At 53.9% G+C, this 21,683-nt stretch overlaps 1 protein-coding gene across 1 annotated transcript; it reads right to left on the reverse strand.

The window, feature by feature from the left end:
• Nucleotides 1-1,688: 1,688 nt before the first annotated feature.
• On the reverse strand, nucleotides 1,689-21,337 carry LOC142258704 (uncharacterized). Its single transcript, XM_075331326.1, has 3 exons — nucleotides 21,271-21,337; nucleotides 6,451-6,551; nucleotides 1,689-2,726 (listed from the first exon to the last, which is right to left on the reverse strand). The coding sequence occupies exons 2-3, from the start codon at nucleotides 6,527-6,529 to the stop codon at nucleotides 1,765-1,767; spliced, it is 1,041 nt and encodes a 346-aa protein (XP_075187441.1). The 5' UTR covers nucleotides 6,530-6,551; nucleotides 21,271-21,337; the 3' UTR covers nucleotides 1,689-1,764.
• Between the last annotated feature and the right edge of the window lie 346 nt (nucleotides 21,338-21,683).

A 21,683-nucleotide genomic window follows, 5' to 3' on the forward strand; every position in this document is an offset into this window, starting at 1 on the left:
TGGTTGGATCAGCGGTTCTCAGGAATAGCGGGTCCCTGTTCAGGCACCAGATTTTGTTGTCACCATTCAGCATGGGACATAAAAGATTTTGTGTGTGGTCCTAATTAAATTAAATAGATCATGTATGTATGTATGTATGTATGTATGTATGTATGTATGTATGTATAGGAGACACCCCTCTGAGACAATAAAGTATCAGACGTAGCTCTCCCTTTGTCTCAAATAAATAAAAGATTACATCATCATCACTCATTTATATAAGACTATAAACTTTTTAGTTTCACATTCCTGAACTTCACTTTTAACAAAGAAACTGAAACTATAGAAGTCCTTATCTAACGTAAACAGGAGGTCTCTGCTGCATTACACCAGGGGAGACACAGTACAGACTCTTATGGTCATGTCACACACAACGACAGCGACATCGTCACTGCTGTCGCCATTTTCTGTGACGTAGCAGCGACCGTGCTAGTGATGTCACTGTGTGTAACATCCTGCAACGACCTGGCCCCTGCTGTGAGGTCGCCGGTTGTTGCTGAATGTCCTGGACCATTTTTTGGACGTTGCTCTCCCGCTGTGAAGCACACATCGATGTGTGTGAGACAGAGACAAACTAAACGTGCAGGGAGCCGGCTTCTGCGGACGCTGGTAACCAAGGTAAATATCGGGTAACCAAGCAAAGGCTTTGCTTGGTTACCCGATATTTACCTTTGTTACCAGCGTCCGCAGCTTCTTGAAGCCGGCTGCCTGCATACGTAGCCAAGGTACACATCGGGTAACTATAAGCAAAGCGGTTTGCATGTTAATCCGATGTGTACTCTGGCTACGAGTGCATTCAGCCAGCGCTAAGCGGTGTGCACTTGTAACCAAGGTAAATATCGGGTAACCAAGCGAAGCACTTTGCTTGGTTACCCGATATTTACCTTAGTTACCAAGCGCAGCATCGCTTCCACGCGTCGCTGCTGGCTGGGGGTTGGTCACTGGTCGCTGGTGAAATCAGCCTGTTTGACAGCTCACCAGCGACCAGGTAACGACGCAGCAGGGATCCAGATAAGGTCAGATCGTCGTCGTGATCGCTGCTGCGTCGCTACGTGTGACCTAGGCTTTAAGGTCCCGTCACACACAACGAGATCGCTACCGAGATCGTTGCTGTGTCACCGTTTCTGTGACGCAGTAACGATCTTGCCAGCGATCTCGTTATGTGTGACACTTACCAGCGATCAAGCCCCTGCTGTGAGATCGCTAATCGTTGCCGAAGGGTCCGGAGCATTTTCTTCAAAGGTGATGTCCTGCTGGGCAGGACACATCGCTGTGTTTGACACCTAACAATGACCTCCTATACAGTTCGCTCATCGTTACTGCATCGTTGGTAAGGTCTGACTGTGTGACATCTCACCAGCGACCTCCCAGTGACTTACCAGCGATCCTTATCAGGTCACATCGTTTTCGGGATCACTGGTAAGTCGTTACATGTGACGGGGGCTTTACACAAAGACAAAATGGAGTGTAGATTTAACAAAATGAATTCTGCTCTCATTCAAGCAATACACAAATGGATGAGTAAAGCATACAACTTGGCTATAAAAAAAAAATAAAGAAAAAAAAAATTCTTCATCAAAAATTTAAAAAATGTGTAAAAAAAATGAATAATTTGTAAATGATCCATTATAAAAAGTACACAACCGTAATGACATAAAATTAACTCTTTATTAACAGATAGTAAAAGTCTATTAATATTTACTAAAACAGACATTCTATTCATGACTATGGCTTCACTCCTGTGTAATAAGCCTTGATTTCCGAGCAAAACAAACATGAATATGGCTTCACGCCTGTGTGAATGCTCTCATGTATAATGAGACTTGATTTGTCAGCAAAACATTTCTCACATTCTGCACATGAATATGGCTTCATTCCTGTGTGAATTCTCTCATGTCTAATAAGATGTGATTTCCGAGCAAAACATTTCTCACATTCTGAACATGAATATAGCTTTTCTCCTATGTGAATTCTCTCATGTTTAACAAGATCTGATTTCCGAGCAAAATAATTTCCACATTCTGAACATGAATATGGCTTCTCTCCTGTGTGAATTCTCTCATGTCTAATAATATGTGCTTTCCGAGCAAAACATTTCCCACATTCTGAACATGAATATGGCTTCACTCCTGTGTGAATTCTCTCATGTTTAACAAGATCTGATTTGCAAGCAAAACATTTCTCACATTCTGAACATGAATATGGCTTCTCTCCTGTGTGAATTCTCTCATGTTTAACAAGATCTGATTTGCAAGCAAAACATTTCTCACATTCTGAACATGAATATGGCTTCATTCCTGCGTGAATTCTCTCATGTTTAATGAGATTTGATTTGCAAGCAAAACATTTCTCACATTCTGCACATGAATATGGCTTCATTCCTGTGTGAATTCTCTCATGTCTAATAAGATTTGATTTGCAAGCAAAACATTTCTCACATTCTGAACATGAATATAGCTTCTCTCCTGTGTGAATTCTCTCATGTTTAACAAGATCTGATTTCCAAGTAAAACATTTCTCACATTCTGAACATGAATATGGCTTCTCTCCTGTGTGAATTCTCTCATGTTTAATGAGATTTGATTTGTTAGCAAAACATTTCCCACATTCTGCACATGAATATGGCTTCGCTTCTTTGTTACTTTCACTTTCCTTAGCATTCTGTGTGGAACTCCTGGTACCGTCATCTGCCATAAATAAAATTGAAGTTATAAGCTTTTAATAATATAACCTCAAACATACACAGACACACATAAATCCATACAAATTCCAAAGAAAGTGTGTAGTGTTCTACTTTAAAAGGCCTATGTGACAGAAAATACCCAAAATGACATCATTTTAAAAACTGCACCCTTCGAAGGGCTCAAAATGACATTCAATAAAACATATCTACAAAAGCATATCCAGTGGCACTCAATAATATAAGGATACTTTCGCATTGTATTACTGCTGTAGGAATATTAGAAAAAAGGGATTAATACATAGGTAATGAGAAAAATGAGTAAAACGACATAGGCATTGCATTACTGCTTTAGAGATATTTGTAAAGTGAGATTCTTAGCTTATGTATTGACCAATCCATGTGAGCCCGATAACCGTGACAAGCACCTGACCAAGCACTCTGCCCTATAGCCAGGGTGTGTCCACCATCTTATTTAGCCAGGAAGCAGAAATGCAGATTTTTTAACCACACAGAGGCATTTAAGGTTAGGTTCCCAATATAATGAGATCACCTTGTCAAGGTGATCGGCCTCACATGGATTGGCCAATACATAAGCTAAGAATCTCTCTTTGCAAATATCTCTAAAGCAGTAATGCAATGCCTATGTCTTTTTACTCATTTTTCACATTAGCTATGTATTTATCCCTTTTTTGTAATATTCCTACAGCAATAATGCATCACAGAAATTAAAGCAATGTGGAAGGAAAAAAAAAAACATTTTAATTTTTCCCACAAAAGTGTTGCGTTACCACAAATTTTTATTTTCCCAAGGGTAAGATGAGAAAATGGACCATATAATTCTGTTGTGCAATTTCTCGTGTGTACGCCGATATCCCAGGACTCGGAAGGGAAGGAGCACCATTTGACTATTGGAGAACAGAACTGGCTGAACTAGAGGATGCCATGTCATGTTTGTAAAGCCCTTGATGTGCCTAAACAGTGGAACACCCCACAAATTATCTCATTTTGAAATCTACACCACTGAAGGAATGTATCTAGGTGTGGAGATCATAGAAGTACCCTTATATAGGGCAAGGGGTCTTTAGCAGACCCCAGCTATTATGGCGACCCATATGCACCCAATGATAAATGTTGCTGGGGGCGTTGGATAGGTGGAACGTTGTACCCCATAGGCTGCAAGCTGCGAATGCTGCTGTCAAAGATTGAAAAGTTAACAGCAGTGGGTGAAGCCTACCTCCACTGAATAACTCAGACATCATCTGCTGGCAATAATGGAGACTCAGCTTCTGAGCCCGCCAGAAGCAATAGGATGTAATAATATGTTATATATCGAGAAGGGGTTAAAGAAAATCTGGCAGCTACAAAAACACTATTTACCTGCAGATATAGTGGTAATCTGAGTACCTAGCATTAAATGATCTCTATCTGGTTTATTAGAACAGTGTGTGACGCTAGTCACTGCATGGACAAGCCGTGAGGCAGGGTTATCAAATGTTCTGGGGTCAAATACAAAGAACATGCCATGAACTAAGGGGAAAGACAAAGGCGTAGTCAGCTCTGGGGTCAGAATATCAGGAGGATAGCGGATATGGGCAAATGGATGGTCAGAGGAGGTCCAAGGTCTCCCAGCTATAGATCAGAGCACAGATAACCAAGGCCCACATTCGCAGGGAGCCACAGTGGCGACGGACTCTGTTCACAGGCAACCTAAAATTAGTTGCTCAGCCTCAGCTGAGTGTTTTACACTGTTTTCCAGTCCTGTGGAGTGGTTTGTGGCTTCTTGAGACTCAGGGGGCTAATTTCTTTTCAGCTGTCTTCTCCCCATTTAAGGTTTGAGATTCCTCTTGTAACTGCAGATGATACCTTCAGTTTATGCTCCTGTCATTCCGGTTTTTGTGGCGATTCTTTGTGGGGTTTGCATCTCCACTCCCGGTGGAGGGGGGGGGGGGGGGAGAGGGTTAGATCAGGGTTTGGACAGGTGTTAGTGTGGCACCCCAGGCTTCAGTTGCCACAAATATACCTGTACCCGGGGCAGGGAAGGATCTCCACATCAGGTAGTCCCACATACAACACTTCCACTCCAAGCCTGGAGGGGGAGCTCTACAAGCAGAGTTCAGGTGAGGTCCCCTTTAAATCCAGGTTTGGAGGCGGAGTTAAAAAGACAGTTGACAGTTGGAGAAAAGGAGACAGTGCGAGCAGAGAGTGAGGGAAGACATCAAAATAGAGAGGGCTGTGCTTAGCCCGTACGAGCAACTGTGTGACCGCCTGAGGGGTCAGGAGTGAGGCAAAAGAGGAGTGACCGGGAAGGTGGAGCCAGATCGGTTCATCCCCAAGGAACAGCGCTGATTACGGGACACCGGCGTCCGAGTTTGTGAGGGATCTAATCTACCCAGCAATAAAGACCGGAGGCCAGGAAGACTCCAGGTCTCCTGGCCGCAGCAGCACCTGAAGGCAAAGCCGCTACACAGAGCTTAGGGACCGCAGTGAGTACAGCAGTGCCCCTTAAAGAAGCTCCCGCCGCCTGCCATACAGGTGAAGACAGTGAGAGAGGGACAAGGTATAGCTACAGGCAGCCTAGTACGAAGGAGAGAGACAGCGCAGCAGGGAGGTCTCACAACTAACATGGTGCAGAGATCCTGAACTGTTTCCAGATTACCCAAAAACTGTCACATCAGAAACTGAACCCATTTTTAATAACACCTGCAAGTAAAACCTGGTCAGAGTTAATGAATTGGTGTAACGCACTTTATTTCTTCATCTGAGGAGCCATAGGCTGCTGCACTAAAGTGACAGTTGAAAAGGCTGTGAGGAAAAACCGCCATATCTGTGTAGAGACTGCTAAAACTGCCCTGGGGACCCCGCTTCACCTACGGGAAGCATAAACAACTGGCTGCCTAACCATCACCCCAGAGGTCTGACCTGCAGCCCCAGTAACCATACTGGAACCGTAGGTGGCGTCACGAAAGTTTTATTTTTTTTTAATTTTCTTTATTATTTTTTTTATTTTATTTTTATTATTTAGTGAGTTTCAGCGAACACCAGGGCCATGGAACTGGGCACAGGCCCCCGTGACATAATCCCATTAACCAACACCTGGAACCGAGTACCCCACGGCCCTGGGGCGGGTCATTAGGGTTAAGCTGGAGGTCCAGACCTGGATACCATCAAGCCTACCTCTGGGATCAGGGACAGCACAAGTTCCCTAGTTTGAGGGCCAGTTTTAGGGTCCCTGCTCCAGCTATCCTGGCACCTCCATGATACTCTGGGTTTAGGACTGATTACTCAGAACAGGGAACCCCTGAAGAAACCAAGCACCTCCCAGTTTCAGATTGAACTGAGCTTTCGCTCAACAAACAGCTTGGCACGACCCGGATTCCATAGGGAGCCAAAATTGTCACTCAGTGTACAAGACAGCGGATAGAGTGTGACACAGTAACTACAAGGAAAAAATGCAGTTACATTCTCCCAGCAGCTGCTCACTTCCAGTCACCAGCACAGTGGGAGAGGCTGAAACAGTCACCACTCACTACATAGTGGGTGCACAGTAATCAACCCTCTTGTTCCTTGGCTGACAGCCTGTGAGCGGTAAGTGTTACTGTTTCCCGCACTGCATCGGTGACTGTATACGAGCGGCAGCAGGGAGAATGTAAATTCATTATCTCCTTGCAGCTGGGAATGTGACTGTTCTCCTTGTTATTTAATGGTGACTCTTCACTGAGGAGGGTTACCTGTGGAAAGGTCTCTACTCCGTTCATCACCCCGCACATCCATTTCTCCTTTTTCCATTGTGTCTGCAGCGTTCTGCATATCTTTTCCCTGAATTTCAAAGCTGTAAAATAAATAATGTAAAAGTCATGGACAGAAGGAAAAGTCATGTGGAAGGTTCTAGATCAGCGTTTCTCAACTCCAGTCCTCAAGACCCACCAATAGATCATGTTTTCAGGATTTCCTTAATGTTGCACGTGATGGAATTATTCCCTTTCTAATATTAAGGAAAACCTGAAAACATGATCTGTTGGTGGGTCTTGAGGACTGGAGTTGAGAAACACTGTTCTAGATTGACGCTTCTGCTACCAGAGTCTTATGGCACCTGAGACCAATCGATGCTTGGCCTCTACGCCTCCTATATCGCCCGTGCTGCCCCAGAGTCAGTTCAGCAGGGATAGAAGCAGACGTGGCAGGATCCACTTAGTGTGGTACATTATGACATTGGGATTTCCTTCATTGTTTTGTCTTCACAATTTGGATGCCCTAATGCTTATTTTTCCATCATTTTAGAATTGGTTTAGTCAACAATGTTATATTTTTGAAAGTCTTTTTGAGGAAATACGTAATTACTTACCGGTAATGTGTTTTTTCTGAACCCATGATGGCACCACGAGAGAGGGGATCCGCCCTTACAAAACAGGAAACCTCCAGAATAAAAAGGGGCGGCACCTCTCCCCGCATCAGTTGATTACCGAGCATGACAGGACCTCCGAAACAAGGAACATCGTTAAAACATATCCCGCCACCAGAACCGCCCAGTGAAGAGGAGCGAAAAAGGAAGCAAACTAGCAACCCCTAAGTGCAGGGAGGGAATGTAAGGGTGCAGTCATGGGTTCAGAAAAAACACATTACCGGTAAGTAATTACGTATTTTTCCAGCACCCATGATGGCACCACGAGAGAATTACAGAGAGGAAGACCTAGGGAGGGACAACAGTTTGCAGAACCCGTCTCCCAAAGGTGATGTCGGTGAACGACAAATCAAGGCGATAGTGATTAAAAAAGGTGGACGGAGAAGACCAGGTTGCTACCTTACATATTTGCTCGATAGAGACCTCTGACCTCTCCGCCCAGGAAGATGCCATCGCTTGCGTGGAGTTCGCCTTCATACCAGGAGGTACGGCTTCACCCCCGGCCGTGTAAGCAACAGAGATGGCATCCCTGATCCACCTGGCCAAGGTGGATTTAGAAGCCTTAAGCCCCTTCCTACAACCCTGGAAGACTACAAACAGAGACTTATCCCTCCTCCCTTCTGAGGTGACCAACAGATACCGTTGAAGACAACGCCTAACATCCAGGCAGTGCCATCCCATCTCCTCCGGAGTAGAAGGGTTGGCATAAAAAGAGGGGAGCACTATTTCTTGTGATCTATGGAAGTGGGAATGCACCTTCGGCAAATAGGCAGGGTCAGTTCTTAAAACCACTCGGTCATCAAAAAACTGGGTATACGGAGGAGAAATGGATAAGGCCTGAAGGTCACTAACCCTACGAGCGGAAGTGAGTGCGACCAGGAGAATCGTTTTGAGGGACAGATGCTTGAGTGAGATAGAATCTAAGGGCTCAAACGGGTGCCGTGTTAAAGCTGAAAGGACCAAGTTAAGGTCCCAGGACGGCAGTGGCATGTTGCCCCGAGGCCTAGACCTAGCACAGGACCTAACGAACCCAGACACCCAGGGATTTCCGGCCAGGGCATGGTTATACAAGGCGCTCAGTGCGGAGATTTGCACCTTTATGGTACTAACCGACAGACCCAGTTCCCAACCCCTCTGGAGCAATTCTAGGACAAGCGGGACAGAGGGTGGCTTAGTAGGATCCGCACCCGTAGAGGTCAGGAATTTGGCCCAAACGCGCCCATAAATACGAGTAGCGACAGGCTTTCGACACTGCATCAAGGTGGAGATCAGACCTGGAGAAAACCCCTTGTGGCCCAACAGTGACCGCTCAAGCGCCACGCCGTCAGGTGTAACCTGGTGTTCTGCGGGTGGAAGGCTGGACCCTGGGATAGGAGATCCGGTAGGTCCGGGAGAACCCACGGATTGGTGATGGACAGATGCGTCAGCCAATAAAACCAAGGTCTCTTTGGCCAAAAGGGTGCTATGAGAATCACGGCTGCTTGATCCTCCCGTATCTTCCTGAGCACTGCAGGGAGGAGGATGATCGGAGGGAAGGCATATGCGAGGCGGAAGTCCCATCTGAGTAATAGGGCGTCCACCGAGTGGGGATGATCCCTCGGATCCAGGGAACAGAATCGGGGAACCTTCCTGTTGGTTCGGGTTGCAAAGAGGTATATCTCAGGAACCCCCCACATCTCCGTTATCCTGTCGAAAACGGACTGATTTAGAGTCCATTCGCCTTGGTGAAACTGGGTGCGACTGAGAAAGTCCGCCAAAATGTTCTCCTTCCCTCGGATGTGCACTGCCGACAGGGAGCCCAGATGAGCTTCTGCCTGAGACATGATCCTGCTTGTGATGGACATTAGGTGCCTGGAGCGAGTACCCCCCTGGTGGTTGAGATACGCTACTGTCGCTTGGTTGTCAGACAGAACTTTCACATGGCGACCCCGCAATAACGGCAGGAAACGACCTAACGCCTTTTCCACCGCCAGCAATTCCCTTGTATTCGAGGAACTTTGAGTTTCTCCTCCAGACCATCGTCCCTGAATGAACTGAGTGTCCAAGTGTGCACCCCAACCGTAGAGACTGGCGTCGGTGGTTACCACCACGGGCTCCGGCGCCATCCAAGGCACCCCTCTGCCCAAGTGGACCGGATCTAGCCACCAATAGAGGGACTGCAATGTGCTATGGTCGAGAATGATGAGTCTGTCCAGATGGTCTCCGTGAGCGGTCTGATGCTGCAAGATATTCCACTGCAGGACCCTGGTGTGTGCCTGAGCCCATCGGACTGCCGGGATGGCCGCAGTCAGGGAGCCCAGGAGGGACATCGCACCCCGGAGAGACATGCGCTGGTGCCGCAGAGTCCGGTCTATCTGGGTCTGGAGGGCTTCCACTTTGGAAGGAGGCAACCGACATAGTTGAGTGTTGGAGTCCCAAGTGAGTCCCAGAAACAGGTGAACCTTGGAGGGGATTAATCTGGACTTCTCCTCGTTGATCAACCAGCCCAACTCCAGTAGGGAAGCTTGCACCTGCCGTAGAAGGGCCGCACAATTGCGAGCTGAGGCGCCCACAATCAAGAAGTCGTCCAGATAAGGAATCAGAAGGATCTCTCTCTGACGCAGATATGCCGACATTTTTGCTATTATCTTCGTAAAAATTCTCGGGGCGATGGCCAGACCGAAGGGGAGGGCTTTGTATTGAAAGTGGCAGACCCGACCGTCCATGTGGAGGGCTATTCTGAGGAAGCATTGGAAGAGAGAGTGGATTGGGACATGATAATATGCATCGCACAAGTCTATGACAGCAATGTGACAATGGGGATACAGATATTTCACGATGGACCGCACGGACTCCATCTTGAAGCTGTCTATTTGAAGGAACCGGTTGAGGGCTTTCAGGTTGATGATTGTGCGATAGGAACAGTCAGGCTTCCCCACCAGAAAGAGGGTGGAGTAGAATCCTTCTCCTTGTTCCCGTGCGGGAACTTCCATGAGAACCCCCTTGAAGAGGAGGTTGCTTCCAAAGCCAGCTGTTCCGCCAGAGAACGACGCAGAGGGGTAACCAGGAATCGGGGAGGAGGAGGGTGATGGAAGGGGAGCCGGAGGCCTGAGCGTATGAGGCCCAGGATCCATGCACTGGATGAAGTCCTTTCCCAAGCCGGAAGGAACTGAGAGAGCCTCCCTCCGACCTGGGAAAGCGAGTCACTTGGACGAATTATTCTGATCTTTTGAGGGGCCCTTGAACATGAACCCCTTTCCCGGATTCTTTCTATCGGACCAGGTATTCCGATCCCGGGGCCGGGTGGGGCGAAAGGACCGCCGTGAAGAAGGAAATGACGGAAAGGGAAAACCACCTTTCTTGTCGCTAGCTTTTTCCAGGATGTCATCCAGGACCGGCCCGAACAGATATTCACCTTGACAGGGGATATTGCAAAGTTTAGACTTAGTTTGCAGATCCCCCGGCCAGCATTTCAGCCAGAGAGCTCTTCTAGCCGCATTGGAGAGGGACGCTGACTTTGAAGCCAACTTAGTGGAGTCCGCCGAGGCGTCCGCAAGGAAGGCCGCCGCCCCCCGCAATTTGGAGAGGGAGGAAGCAATCTCCTCCTTAGGTGCCCGTGATCTAAACTGGTCTTCCAGTTCGTCAATCCATATAGTCAGGGATCTAGCCGTACATGTAGCCGCAATTGCGGGTCTCAGTCCTCCAGCAGAAGCTTCCCAGGTAATCTTCAGGAAGTGATAAGCTTTCTTATCCAACGGGTCTTTCAAGGAGCCCATGTCCTCAAATGGCAAGGCAAACTTTTTGGACGCCTTAGCGACAGCCACATCCAATTTTGGCGCCTTATCCCATGTGGAGCAGGAGGCCTCCTCAAACGGATATTTTCTCTTAAAGGCGCCTGGAAGGGAATGCTTCTTATCAGGTCTCTTCCATTCCCGGGCAATCAAGGCCTGTACTTTATCCACCACCGGGAAGGAGCGTCGTTTTTTCTGCTCCATGCCCCCGAACATCCTATCCTGGATAGATTTTTCAGGTTTCTCATCCGGGATGCCCATAGTGGTCCGCACCGCCTTAACCAACTTCTTCATATTTTCGATTGGGAAGCACTGGCGACCCCCTGAGTCGCTATCTGAAGAGGAGCGGGAAGTAGAGCCAGAGGAATCACAATCCCCATCAGACCTATCAGAGTCCTCGAGGGTAGGCGAAGGGGGCCTAGAACCCCCAGCACTCTGCGCCCCAGACAGGGATCGGAGGGAGTCCCTGACCTCTTCCCTTATGATGGACCGGAGATCGGAGGCAAATCCCGGCTGTTCCACCGACAAAGTCTGCTGAATGCAGCCTTTGCACAGCCTCTTAGTCCAGGAACCAGAAAGTTCTTTACAGCACAAGGCACATTCCTTATGGCTGGATTTAGATAAACACTTCTTAGGTTTACTGCGATCCTATAAAAAACACAGACAAGACGACCGCCGGTTAGAAGCGGAACTCATGAGGTAGCACTCACCCACAGATGCAAGAGGCTATACCGGGTCAGCAGGGACATCATCTGACTTCCCTCCTTTAGAGGGCCTTTTTCTGTCAGGAGAGTCAGGGTCCTTCCGCTTGGAGGACCGATCGTCAGTCATCCCACGCTTGACCCCCGAGCCAGTGACACTGTCATCCTTGCCACCTCTCTGCTGCCGCTTCAGGGAGGCAGTATCCATGATCAGAGGGAGGCTTTGGGAAGGAGGGAGGCGAAGGAGACGCAGCTGACTGCTTGTCAGCCATGGTAACCGAGCACAGGCACCATAGAGAAGATTGCCGCTCTGATTTTCAAAAAAAAAAAACCTTGGCAACTCCGCCCCCTATTTCCGGTAGATGACAACCCATCCGCGCGTCCAACAGGAAAAGGCGCGCTGCGCATGCGTACCGCCCAGACATCCCCGCCGCCACACACAACATGGCGCTCAGTCACCCGGAAGCGCCATAGCATCTGCCGCCATGAGGACGCCCCGCAGGGAGCGCAGCAGCAGCCACCCGTATCCCAGCCCCTGGTGCTGGTACGACGTGGTAAGGAGAGGGGGGGGGCCGGGAGCAGGGAGGGAAGGAGCCCACGTGCAGACAGGACCCCCGTGGGTATGCTGCGTCGGGAGAGCCCTGCGGTCGACCGGACATACCTGGTCCCCGCAGGCTCATGGCGCTCCTATCGGGCGCGCCGCACGCAATCCTGACCCCCACTGGTCCGCTGCGGCAGCTCCACAGCACCTCGGCCGACCGCAGCAGGACCCGTGCCGCTGCCAGAGTCGGCCGGCCGGGCGCCAGACTTGAATCTTCGGCCCATCAGGACCTTCTTGGATCCAGTGGATCCCTGGAGGCTCCCTGTTCAAGGACAGGAAACCAACTGATGCGGGGAGAGGTGCCGCCCCTTTTTATTCTGGAGGTTTACTGTCCTTGAAGGGCGGATCCCCTCTCTCGTGGTGCAGTCATGGGTGCTGGAAAAAATTAGTTTTATTCAATTGTTTTTCTTTAACGGGACGAACAGAGGTGTACATAAAATCATGGGACCCCATAGCGGAAGTTGTAATTGGTACCCCCCTCCCCCAAAAAATAAAAATGTAATTAATATTCAACTGGGTCATATAAGAACCTCTCTCACAACTTTACAGCCCTTAAAAAGTAACTTTCCTCCTAATGAAGCCCAAAGATTCCCCTTTCACTGCCCCATAATGTATAATACAAGCACTGTATGATACCTCCACAGTCACTTCCTCCACACCAGGGCTGAGGAGAAAAACGAGAAGTTTCCATCCGCTCTCTATACAGACACATCTGCAGGTTTTTCCCTCCGCTCTCTATACAGACACATCTGCAGGTTTTTCCCTCCGCTCTCTATACAGACACATCTGCAGGGTTTTTCTCACTATCTGACATCAAATCAGAATAAAGTGAAGAAATAAATCCGGCATTCAAAATATTTTCAATTTTTTTTTTTTTTTTTTAAATCCAGTGAATAAAGACCACAATGTGTGTCAATCAGTGACGTTTCGGTCCTTCCTTGGACCTTTATCAAACTCACACTATAAAGATACATAAGAAAAATACAAAGTGAATATTATGGGATATTGCAGCCGCTGGGGACGTGGCCATGTTCCAATCGTGCCCATTTTCTGTTATAGAGATAAATCTTTTCTATGGATCTTTCCACAAGTAATATGTATGATGTTTGCTCTAATATTCATGCACCGTATTTTTCGGACTATAAGACGCACCCTGGTTTTAGAGCAGAAAAATAGAAAATAAAATTTTAAGCAAAAAATGTGGTCATGACACTTATTATAGGGCGAGGATCTGCTGCTGACACTGTTATGGGTTAATGTCCCCAAATTCTCTACTAGGATACCCCATCATGGTAATGATCCTCCTGCCTTGTATATACAGTATATACCCCCATCCTGCTCATATACCCCCATCCTTGCTCATAATATACCCCCATCCTTGCTCATAATATACCCCCATCCTTGCTCATAATATACCCCCATCCTTGCTCATAATATACCCCCATCTTGCTCATAATATACCCCCATCCTGCTATACACCCCCATGCTGGTATACGGCCCGCATCCTGTGGCACATAAAAAAAAAAAAAATAAATAAACGTTCATACTCACCTTACCTCACTCCCTGCAGCCCCTCCTCCCGTCTGTGTCAGCGGCAGCGCCGCTGAGTGGAGCCGTCCCCGTTCCCCTGCAGTACCGCGATCTCCTCCTGGCTGCCGGCGGCCAGCCAGGAGGAGAACGCGGTACTGTAGGGGAACGGGGACAGGTGAGTATACTGATTCACTGCACCCCGCGCTGATGATGATGCACGGGGAGCAGTGAATACAGCCGCACATGATCACTCCAGGCTGTAGTTGCCAGGGGTGATCATGCGGCCGGCTGTTTATCCCTCGCCCATCATCCCGTCCACCTGTCAGCGCTGAGAGATGGGCGGGAGGATGGGCGTGCATATGGAATGAGTGGGCCCACGTGGTCACGGCAGGCGCTGCCGCAGCCTGCTCGTGCCCCCGATGACCCGCTCCACCGCAGCACCCTCATTCCCCGCAGCCCTACATTCAGACCATAAGACGCACCCCCCACTTTCCCCCAACATTTGGGGGGGGGGGGGGGGGAGTTCGTCTTATGGTCCGAAAAATACGGTACCTTTGAGAGAATGTTCACTTTGTATTTTTCTTATGTATCTTTATAGTGTGAGTTTGATAAAGGTCCAAGGAAGCACCGAAACGTCACTGATTGACGCACATTGTGGTCTTTAGTCACTGGATATAAAAACCCCAGATGTGCATCCATCCTTCCTACAGGCCCACCCCAGGTGTGCCCCCATCCATCAATCCATCTATCCTTCCTACAGCACCCCCATCCATCAATCCATCTATCCTTCCTACAGCACCCCCCCAACTTGCAGTCTCTCCCCCCTGTGAGCCCCCCCCCAACGTGCAGTCTCTCCCCCCTGCGAGCCCCCCACAGCTTGCAGTCTCGTCCCCCTGTGAGCACCCCCAAACGTGCAGTCTCTCCCCCTGCGAACCCCCCCCCCCCCAACGTGCAGTCTCTCCCCCTGCGAACCCCCCCCCCCCAACGTGCAGTCTCTCCCCCTGCGAACCCCCCCCCAACGTGCAGTCTCTCCCCCTGCGAACCCCCCCCCCAACGTGCAGACGTGCAGTCTCTTCCCCCTGCGAACTCCCCCCAACGTGCAGACGTGCAGTCTCTTCCCCCTGCGAACTCCCCCCAACGTGCAGACGTGCAGTCTCTTCCCCCTGCGAACTCCCCCCAACGTGCAGTCTCTCCCCCCTGCGAACTCCCCCCAACGTGCAGTCTCTCCCCCCCCAAAGTGCAGTCTCTTCCCCCTGCGAGCACCCCCACAGCTTGCAGTCTCTTCCCCCTGCGAGCACCCCCAAACGTGCAGTCTCTTCCCCCTGCGAGCACCCCCAAACGTGCAGTCTCTTCCCCCTGCGAGCACCCCCAAACGTGCAGTCTCTTCCCCCTGCGAGCACCCCCAAACGTGCAGTCTCTTCCCCCTGCGAGCACCCCCAAACGTGCAGTCTCTTCCCCCTGCGAGCACCCCCAAACGTGCAGTCTCTGCCCCCTGCGAGCACCCCCACAGCTTGCAGTCTCTTCCCCCTGCGAGCACCCCCACAGCTTGCAGTCTCTTCCCCCTGCGAGCACCCCCACAGCTTGCAGTCTCTTCCCCCTGCGAGCACCCCCACAGCTTGCAGTCTCTTCCCCCTGCGAGCACCCCCACAGCTTGCAGTCTCTTCCCCCTGCGAGCACCCCCACAGCTTGCAGTCTCTTCCCCCTGCGAGCACCCCCACAGCTTGCAGTCTCTTCCCCCTGCGAGCACCCCCACAGCTTGCAGTCTCTTCCCCCTGCGAGCACCCCCACAGCTTGCAGTCTCTTCCCCCTGCGAGCACCCCCACAGCTTGCAGTCTCTTCCCCCTGCGAACTCCCCCCAACGTGCAGACGTGCAGTCTCTCCCCCCTGCGAACTCCCCCCAACGTGCAGTCTCTCCCCCCCCAAAGTGCAGTCTCTTCCCCCTGTGAGCACCCCCACAGCTTGCAGTCTCTTCCCCCTGCGAGCACCCCCAAACGTGCAGTCTCTTCCCCCTGCGAGCACCCCCAAACGTGCAGTCTCTTCCCCCTGCGAGCACCCCCAAACGTGCAGTCTCTTCCCCCTGCGAGCACCCCCAAACGTGCAGTCTCTTCCCCCTGCGAGCACCCCCAAACGTGCAGTCTCTTCCCCCTGCGAGCACCCCCCAAACGTGCAGTCTCTGCCCCCTGCGAGCACCCCCAAACGTGCAGTCTCTGCCCCCTGCGAGCACCCCCACAGCTTGCAGTCTCTGCCCCCTGCGAGCACCCCCACAGCTTGCAGTCTCTGCCCCCTGCGAGCACCCCCACAGCTTGCAGTCTCTTCCCCCTGCGAGCACCCCCACAGCTTGCAGTCTCTTCCCCCTGCGAGCACCCCCACAGCTTGCAGTCTCTTCCCCCTGCGAGCACCCCCACAGCTTGCAGTCTCTTCCCCCTGCGAGCACCCCCACAGCTTGCAGTCTCTTCCCCCTGCGAGCACCCCCACAGCTTGCAGTCTCTTCCCCCTGCGACCACCCCCACAGCTTGCAGTCTCTTCCCCCTGCGAGCACCCCCACAGCTTGCAGTCTCTTCCCCCTGCGAGCACCCCCCACAGCTTGCAGTCTCTTCCCCCTGCGAGCACCCCCCACAGCTTGCAGTCTCTTCCCCCTGCGAGCACCCCCACAGCTTGCAGTCTCTTCCCCCTGCGAGCACCCCCACAGCTTGCAGTCTCTTCCCCCTGCGGGCACCCCCACAGCTTGCAGTCTCTTCCCCCTGCGGGCACCCCCACAGCTTGCAGTCTCTTCCCCCTGCGGGCACCCCCACAGCTTGCAGTCTCTTCCCCCTGCGGGCACCCCCACAGCTTGCAGTCTCTTCCCCCTGCGGGCACCCCCACAGCTTGCAGTCTCTTCCCCCTGCGAGCACCCCCACAGCTTGCAGTCTCTTCCCCCTGCGAGCACCCCCACAGCTTGCAGTCTCTTCCCCCTGCGAGCACCCCCACAGCTTGCAGTCTCTTCCCCCTGCGAGCACCCCCACAGCTTGCAGTCTCTTCCCCCTGCGAGCACCCCCACAGCTTGCAGTCTCTTCCCCCTGAGAGCACCCCCACAGCTTGCAGTCTCTTCCCCCTGCGAGCACCCCCACAGCTTGCAGTCTCTTCCCCCTGCGAGCACCCCCACAGCTTGCAGTCTCTTCCCCCTGCGAGCACCCCCACAGCTTGCAGTCTCTTCCCCCTGCGAGCACCCCCACAGCTTGCAGTCTCTTCCCCCTGCGAGCACCCCCACAGCTTGCAGTCTCTTCCCCCTGCGAGCACCCCCACAGCTTGCAGTCTCTTCCCCCTGCGAGCACCCCCACAGCTTGCAGTCTCTTCCCCCTGCGAGCACCCCCACAGCTTGCAGTCTCTTCCCCCTGCGAGCACCCCCACAGCTTGCAGTCTCTTCCCCCTGCGAGCACCCCCACAGCTTGCAGTCTCTTCCCCCTGCGAGCACCCCCACAGCTTGCAGTCTCTTCCCCCTGCGAGCACCCCCACAGCTTGCAGTCTCTTCCCCCTGCGAGCACCCCCACAGCTTGCAGTCTCTTCCCCCTGCGAGCACCCCCACAGCTTGCAGTCTCTTCCCCCTGCGAGCACCCCCACAGCTTGCAGTCTCTTCCCCCTGCGAGCACCCCCACAGCTTGCAGTCTCTTCCCCCTGCGAGCACCCCCACAGCTTGCAGTCTCTTCCCCCTGCGAGCACCCCCACAGCTTGCAGTCTCTTCCCCCTGCGAGCACCCCCACAGCTTGCAGTCTCTTCCCCCTGCGAGCACCCCCACAGCTTGCAGTCTCTTCCCCCTGCGAGCACCCCCACAGCTTGCAGTCTCTTCCCCCTGCGAGCACCCCCACAGCTTGCAGTCTCTTCCCCCTGCGAGCACCCCCACAGCTTGCAGTCTCTTCCCCCTGCGAGCACCCCCACAGCTTGCAGTCTCTTCCCCCTGCGAGCACCCCCACAGCTTGCAGTCTCTTCCCCCTGCGAGCACCCCCACAGCTTGCAGTCTCTTCCCCCTGCGAGCACCCCCACAGCTTGCAGTCTCTTCCCCCTGCGAGCACCCCCACAGCTTGCAGTCTCTTCCCCCTGCGAGCACCCCCACAGCTTGCAGTCTCTTCCCCCTGCGAGCACCCCCACAGCTTGCAGTCTCTTCCCCCTGCGAGCACCCCCACAGCTTGCAGTCTCTTCCCCCTGCGAGCACCCCCACAGCTTGCAGTCTCTTCCCCCTGCGAGCACCCCCACAGCTTGCAGTCTCTTCCCCCTGCGAGCACCCCCACAGCTTGCAGTCTCTTCCCCCTGCGAGCACCCCCACAGCTTGCAGTCTCTTCCCCCTGCGAGCACCCCCACAGCTTGCAGTCTCTTCCCCCTGCGAGCACCCCCACAGCTTGCAGTCTCTTCCCCCTGCGAGCACCCCCACAGCTTGCAGTCTCTTCCCCCTGCGAGCACCCCCACAGCTTGCAGTCTCTTCCCCCTGCGAGCACCCCCACAGCTTGCAGTCTCTTCCCCCTGCGAGCACCCCCACAGCTTGCAGTCTCTTCCCCCTGCGAGCACCCCCACAGCTTGCAGTCTCTTCCCCCTGCGAGCACCCCCACAGCTTGCAGTCTCTTCCCCCTGCGAGCACCCCCACAGCTTGCAGTCTCTTCCCCCTGCGAGCACCCCCCACAGCTTGCAGTCTCTTCCCCCTGCGAGCACCCCCACAGCTTGCAGTCTCTTCCCCCTGCGAGCACCCCCACAGCTTGCAGTCTCTTCCCCCTGCGAGCACCCCCACAGCTTGCAGTCTCTTCCCCCTGCGAGCACCCCCACAGCTTGCAGTCTCTTCCCCCTGCGAGCACCCCCACAGCTTGCAGTCTCTTCCCCCTGCGAGCACCCCCACAGCTTGCAGTCTCTTCCCCCTGCGAGCACCCCCCACAGCTTGCAGTCTCTTCCCCCTGCGAGCACCCCCACAGCTTGCAGTCTCTTCCCCCTGCGAGCACCCCCACAGCTTGCAGTCTCTTCCCCCTGCGAGCACCCCCACAGCTTGCAGTCTCTTCCCCCTGCGAGCACCCCCACAGCTTGCAGTCTCTCCCCCCTGCCAACCCCCCCAACGTGCAGTCTGTCCCCCTTCCAACAACCCCCAACGTGCAGTCTGTCCCCCCTTCCAACACCCCCCCAACGTGCAGTCTGTCCCCCCTTCCAACACCCCCCCAACGTGCAGTCTGTCCCCCCTTCCAACACCCCCCCAACGTGCAGTCTGTCCCCCCTTCCAACACCCCCCCAACGTGCATTCTCTCCCCCCTGCCAACACCCCCCCAACGTGCATTCTCTCCCCCCTGCCAACACCCCCCCAACGTGCATTCTCTCCCCCCTGCCAACCCCCCCCCCCAACGTGCAGTCTCTTCCCCTGCGAACCCCCCCCAACGTGCAGACGTGCAGTCTCTCCCCCCTGCGAACCCCTCCCCAACGTGCAGACGTCCAGTCTCTCCCCCCCCAACGTGCAGTCTCTCCCCCCTGCGAGCCCCCCCCAACGTGCAGTCTCTGCCCCCCTGCGAGCCCCTCACAGCTTACAATCTCTTCCCCCTGCGAGCACCCCCCACAGCTTGCAGTCTCTTCCCCCTGCGAGCACCCCCACAGCTTGCAGTCTCTTCCCCCTGCGAGCACCCCCACAGCTTGCAGTCTCTTCCCCCTGCGAGCACCCCCACAGCTTGCAGTCTCTTCCCCCTGCGAGCACCCCCACAGCTTGCAGTCTCTTCCCCCTGCGAGCACCCCCACAGCTTGCAGTCTCTTCCCCCTGCGAGCACCCCCACAGCTTGCAGTCTCTTCCCCCTGCGAGCACCCCCACAGCTTGCAGTCTCTTCCCCCTGCGAGCACCCCCACAGCTTGCAGTCTCTTCCCCCTGCGAGCACCCCCACAGCTTGCAGTCTCTTCCCCCTGCGAGCACCCCCACAGCTTGCAGTCTCTTCCCCCTGCGAGCACCCCCACAGCTTGCAGTCTCTTCCCCCTGCGAGCACCCCCACAGCTTGCAGTCTCTTCCCCCTGCGAGCACCCCCACAGCTTGCAGTCTCTTCCCCCTGCGAGCACCCCCACAGCTTGCAGTCTCTTCCCCCTGCGAGCACCCCCACAGCTTGCAGTCTCTTCCCCCTGCGAGCACCCCCACAGCTTGCAGTCTCTTCCCCCTGCGAGCACCCCCACAGCTTGCAGTCTCTTCCCCCTGCGAGCACCCCCACAGCTTGCAGTCTCTTCCCCCTGCGAGCACCCCCACAGCTTGCAGTCTCTTCCCCCTGCGAGCACCCCCACAGCTTGCAGTCTCTCCCCCTGCGAACCCCCCCCAAGCGTGCAGTCTCTCCCCCTGCGAACCCCCCCCAAGCGTGCAGTCTCTCCCCCTGCGAACCCCCCCAAACGTGCAGTCTCTCCCCCTGCATACCCCCCCAACGTGCAGACATGCAGTCTCTCCCCCCTACCAACCCCCCCCAACGTGCAGTCTGTCCCCCCTTCCAACAACCCCCAACGTGCAGTCTGTCCCCCCTTCCAACAACCCCCAACGTGCAGTCTGTCCCCCCTTCCAACACCCCCCCAACGTGCATTCTCTCCCCCCTGCCAACACCCCCCCAACGTGCATTCTCTCCCCCCTGCCAACACCCCCCCAACGTGCATTCTCTCCCCCCTGCCAACCCCCCCCAACGTGCAGTCTCTTCCCCTGCGAACCCCCCCCAACATGCAGACGTGCAGTCTCTCCCCCCTGCGAACCCCCCCCCAACGTGCAGACGTCCAGTCTCTCCCCCTGCGAGCACCCCCCAACGTGCAGACGTCCAGTCTCTCCCCCTGCGAGCACCCCCCAACGTGCAGTCTCTCCCCCCCAACGTGCAGTCTCTCCCCCCTGCGAGCCCCCCCCCCAACGTGCAGTCTCTCCCCCCTGCGAGCCCTTCTCAACGTGCAGTCTCTCCCCCCTGCGAGCCCCCCCAATGTGCAGTCTCTCCCCCCTGCGAGCCCCCCCAATGTGCAGTCTCTCCCCCCTGCGAGCCCCCCCAATGTGCAATCTCTCCCGCTGCGAGACCCCCCAATGTGCAATCTCTCCCGCTGCGAGACCCCCCCCCCCGTGCAGTCTCTTCCCCCTGCGAGGCCCCTCAATGTACAGCCTCTTTTCGTTAGCCCGCTCCATCGTGCAGCATCGCCCAGTGCCAGCCCCCCCCCCCCCCCTCCCCCAAACGTGCAGCGTCACCCCCTGTCCAGTGCGAGTCCACCCCAAACATGCAGAGTCGCTCTGTGGCAAGTGCGAGCCGCCCAAATTGTTCCACATTGCCTCCTGCAAGCCCCCCAAACATGCAGCGTCGCCTCCTGCCTAGAGTAACCCCCACATTCCTTATGAAACCTCCACAGCATCACCCCCTGCTCCGTGTAACCCCCCCCATAAGCCACTTACCTTATGGAACCCTCCACAGCCCCGTGCTGCAGCCTCCGTACATTCCCTGTGACATATACACGAGCTGCAGCTCCCAACACAGACAGGAGACACTGCTCTGTGCCCCCAACATCCAGGCTGAGACCCCAGAGCTATAACTAATGAGGAAAAGCTGAATCTTCCCCACCTCAGGGTCAGGATCCGTCCGCTCTGCACAGGAGCCCGAGCACCACTGCTTCCGGTCACAGATCTGCACGGCACAGCACGAGAGGCCCCGCCCCTTCCGGTGACGTCAGTGCCTCAAAAAATCAACTCCATTCTAGACGCTACCCTCTGGCCACTGGGATGGTAGAAGCTAGAATGTACGGGCTGCTGTCTGGTATGACGTCACTTCTGACACGTGTTAGGGGCGTGGTCTGATATCACAAGGCGCGAGGTGACGGTTGTGTCTAGAATGGAGGTGATATTGTGAGGTGACTGCAGTCTCCAGTGTAGACGGCTCTGTACTGAGGGGACTAGAATGGAGGTGATATTGTGAGGTGACTGCAGTCTCCAGTGTAGACGGCTCTGTACTGAGGGGACTAGAATGGAGGTGATATT

The sequence above is a fragment of the Anomaloglossus baeobatrachus genome (genome assembly GCF_048569485.1).
Source record: "Anomaloglossus baeobatrachus isolate aAnoBae1 chromosome 3 unlocalized genomic scaffold, aAnoBae1.hap1 SUPER_3_unloc_1, whole genome shotgun sequence".
In the NCBI taxonomy this organism is placed as follows: domain Eukaryota; kingdom Metazoa; phylum Chordata; class Amphibia; order Anura; family Aromobatidae; genus Anomaloglossus; species Anomaloglossus baeobatrachus.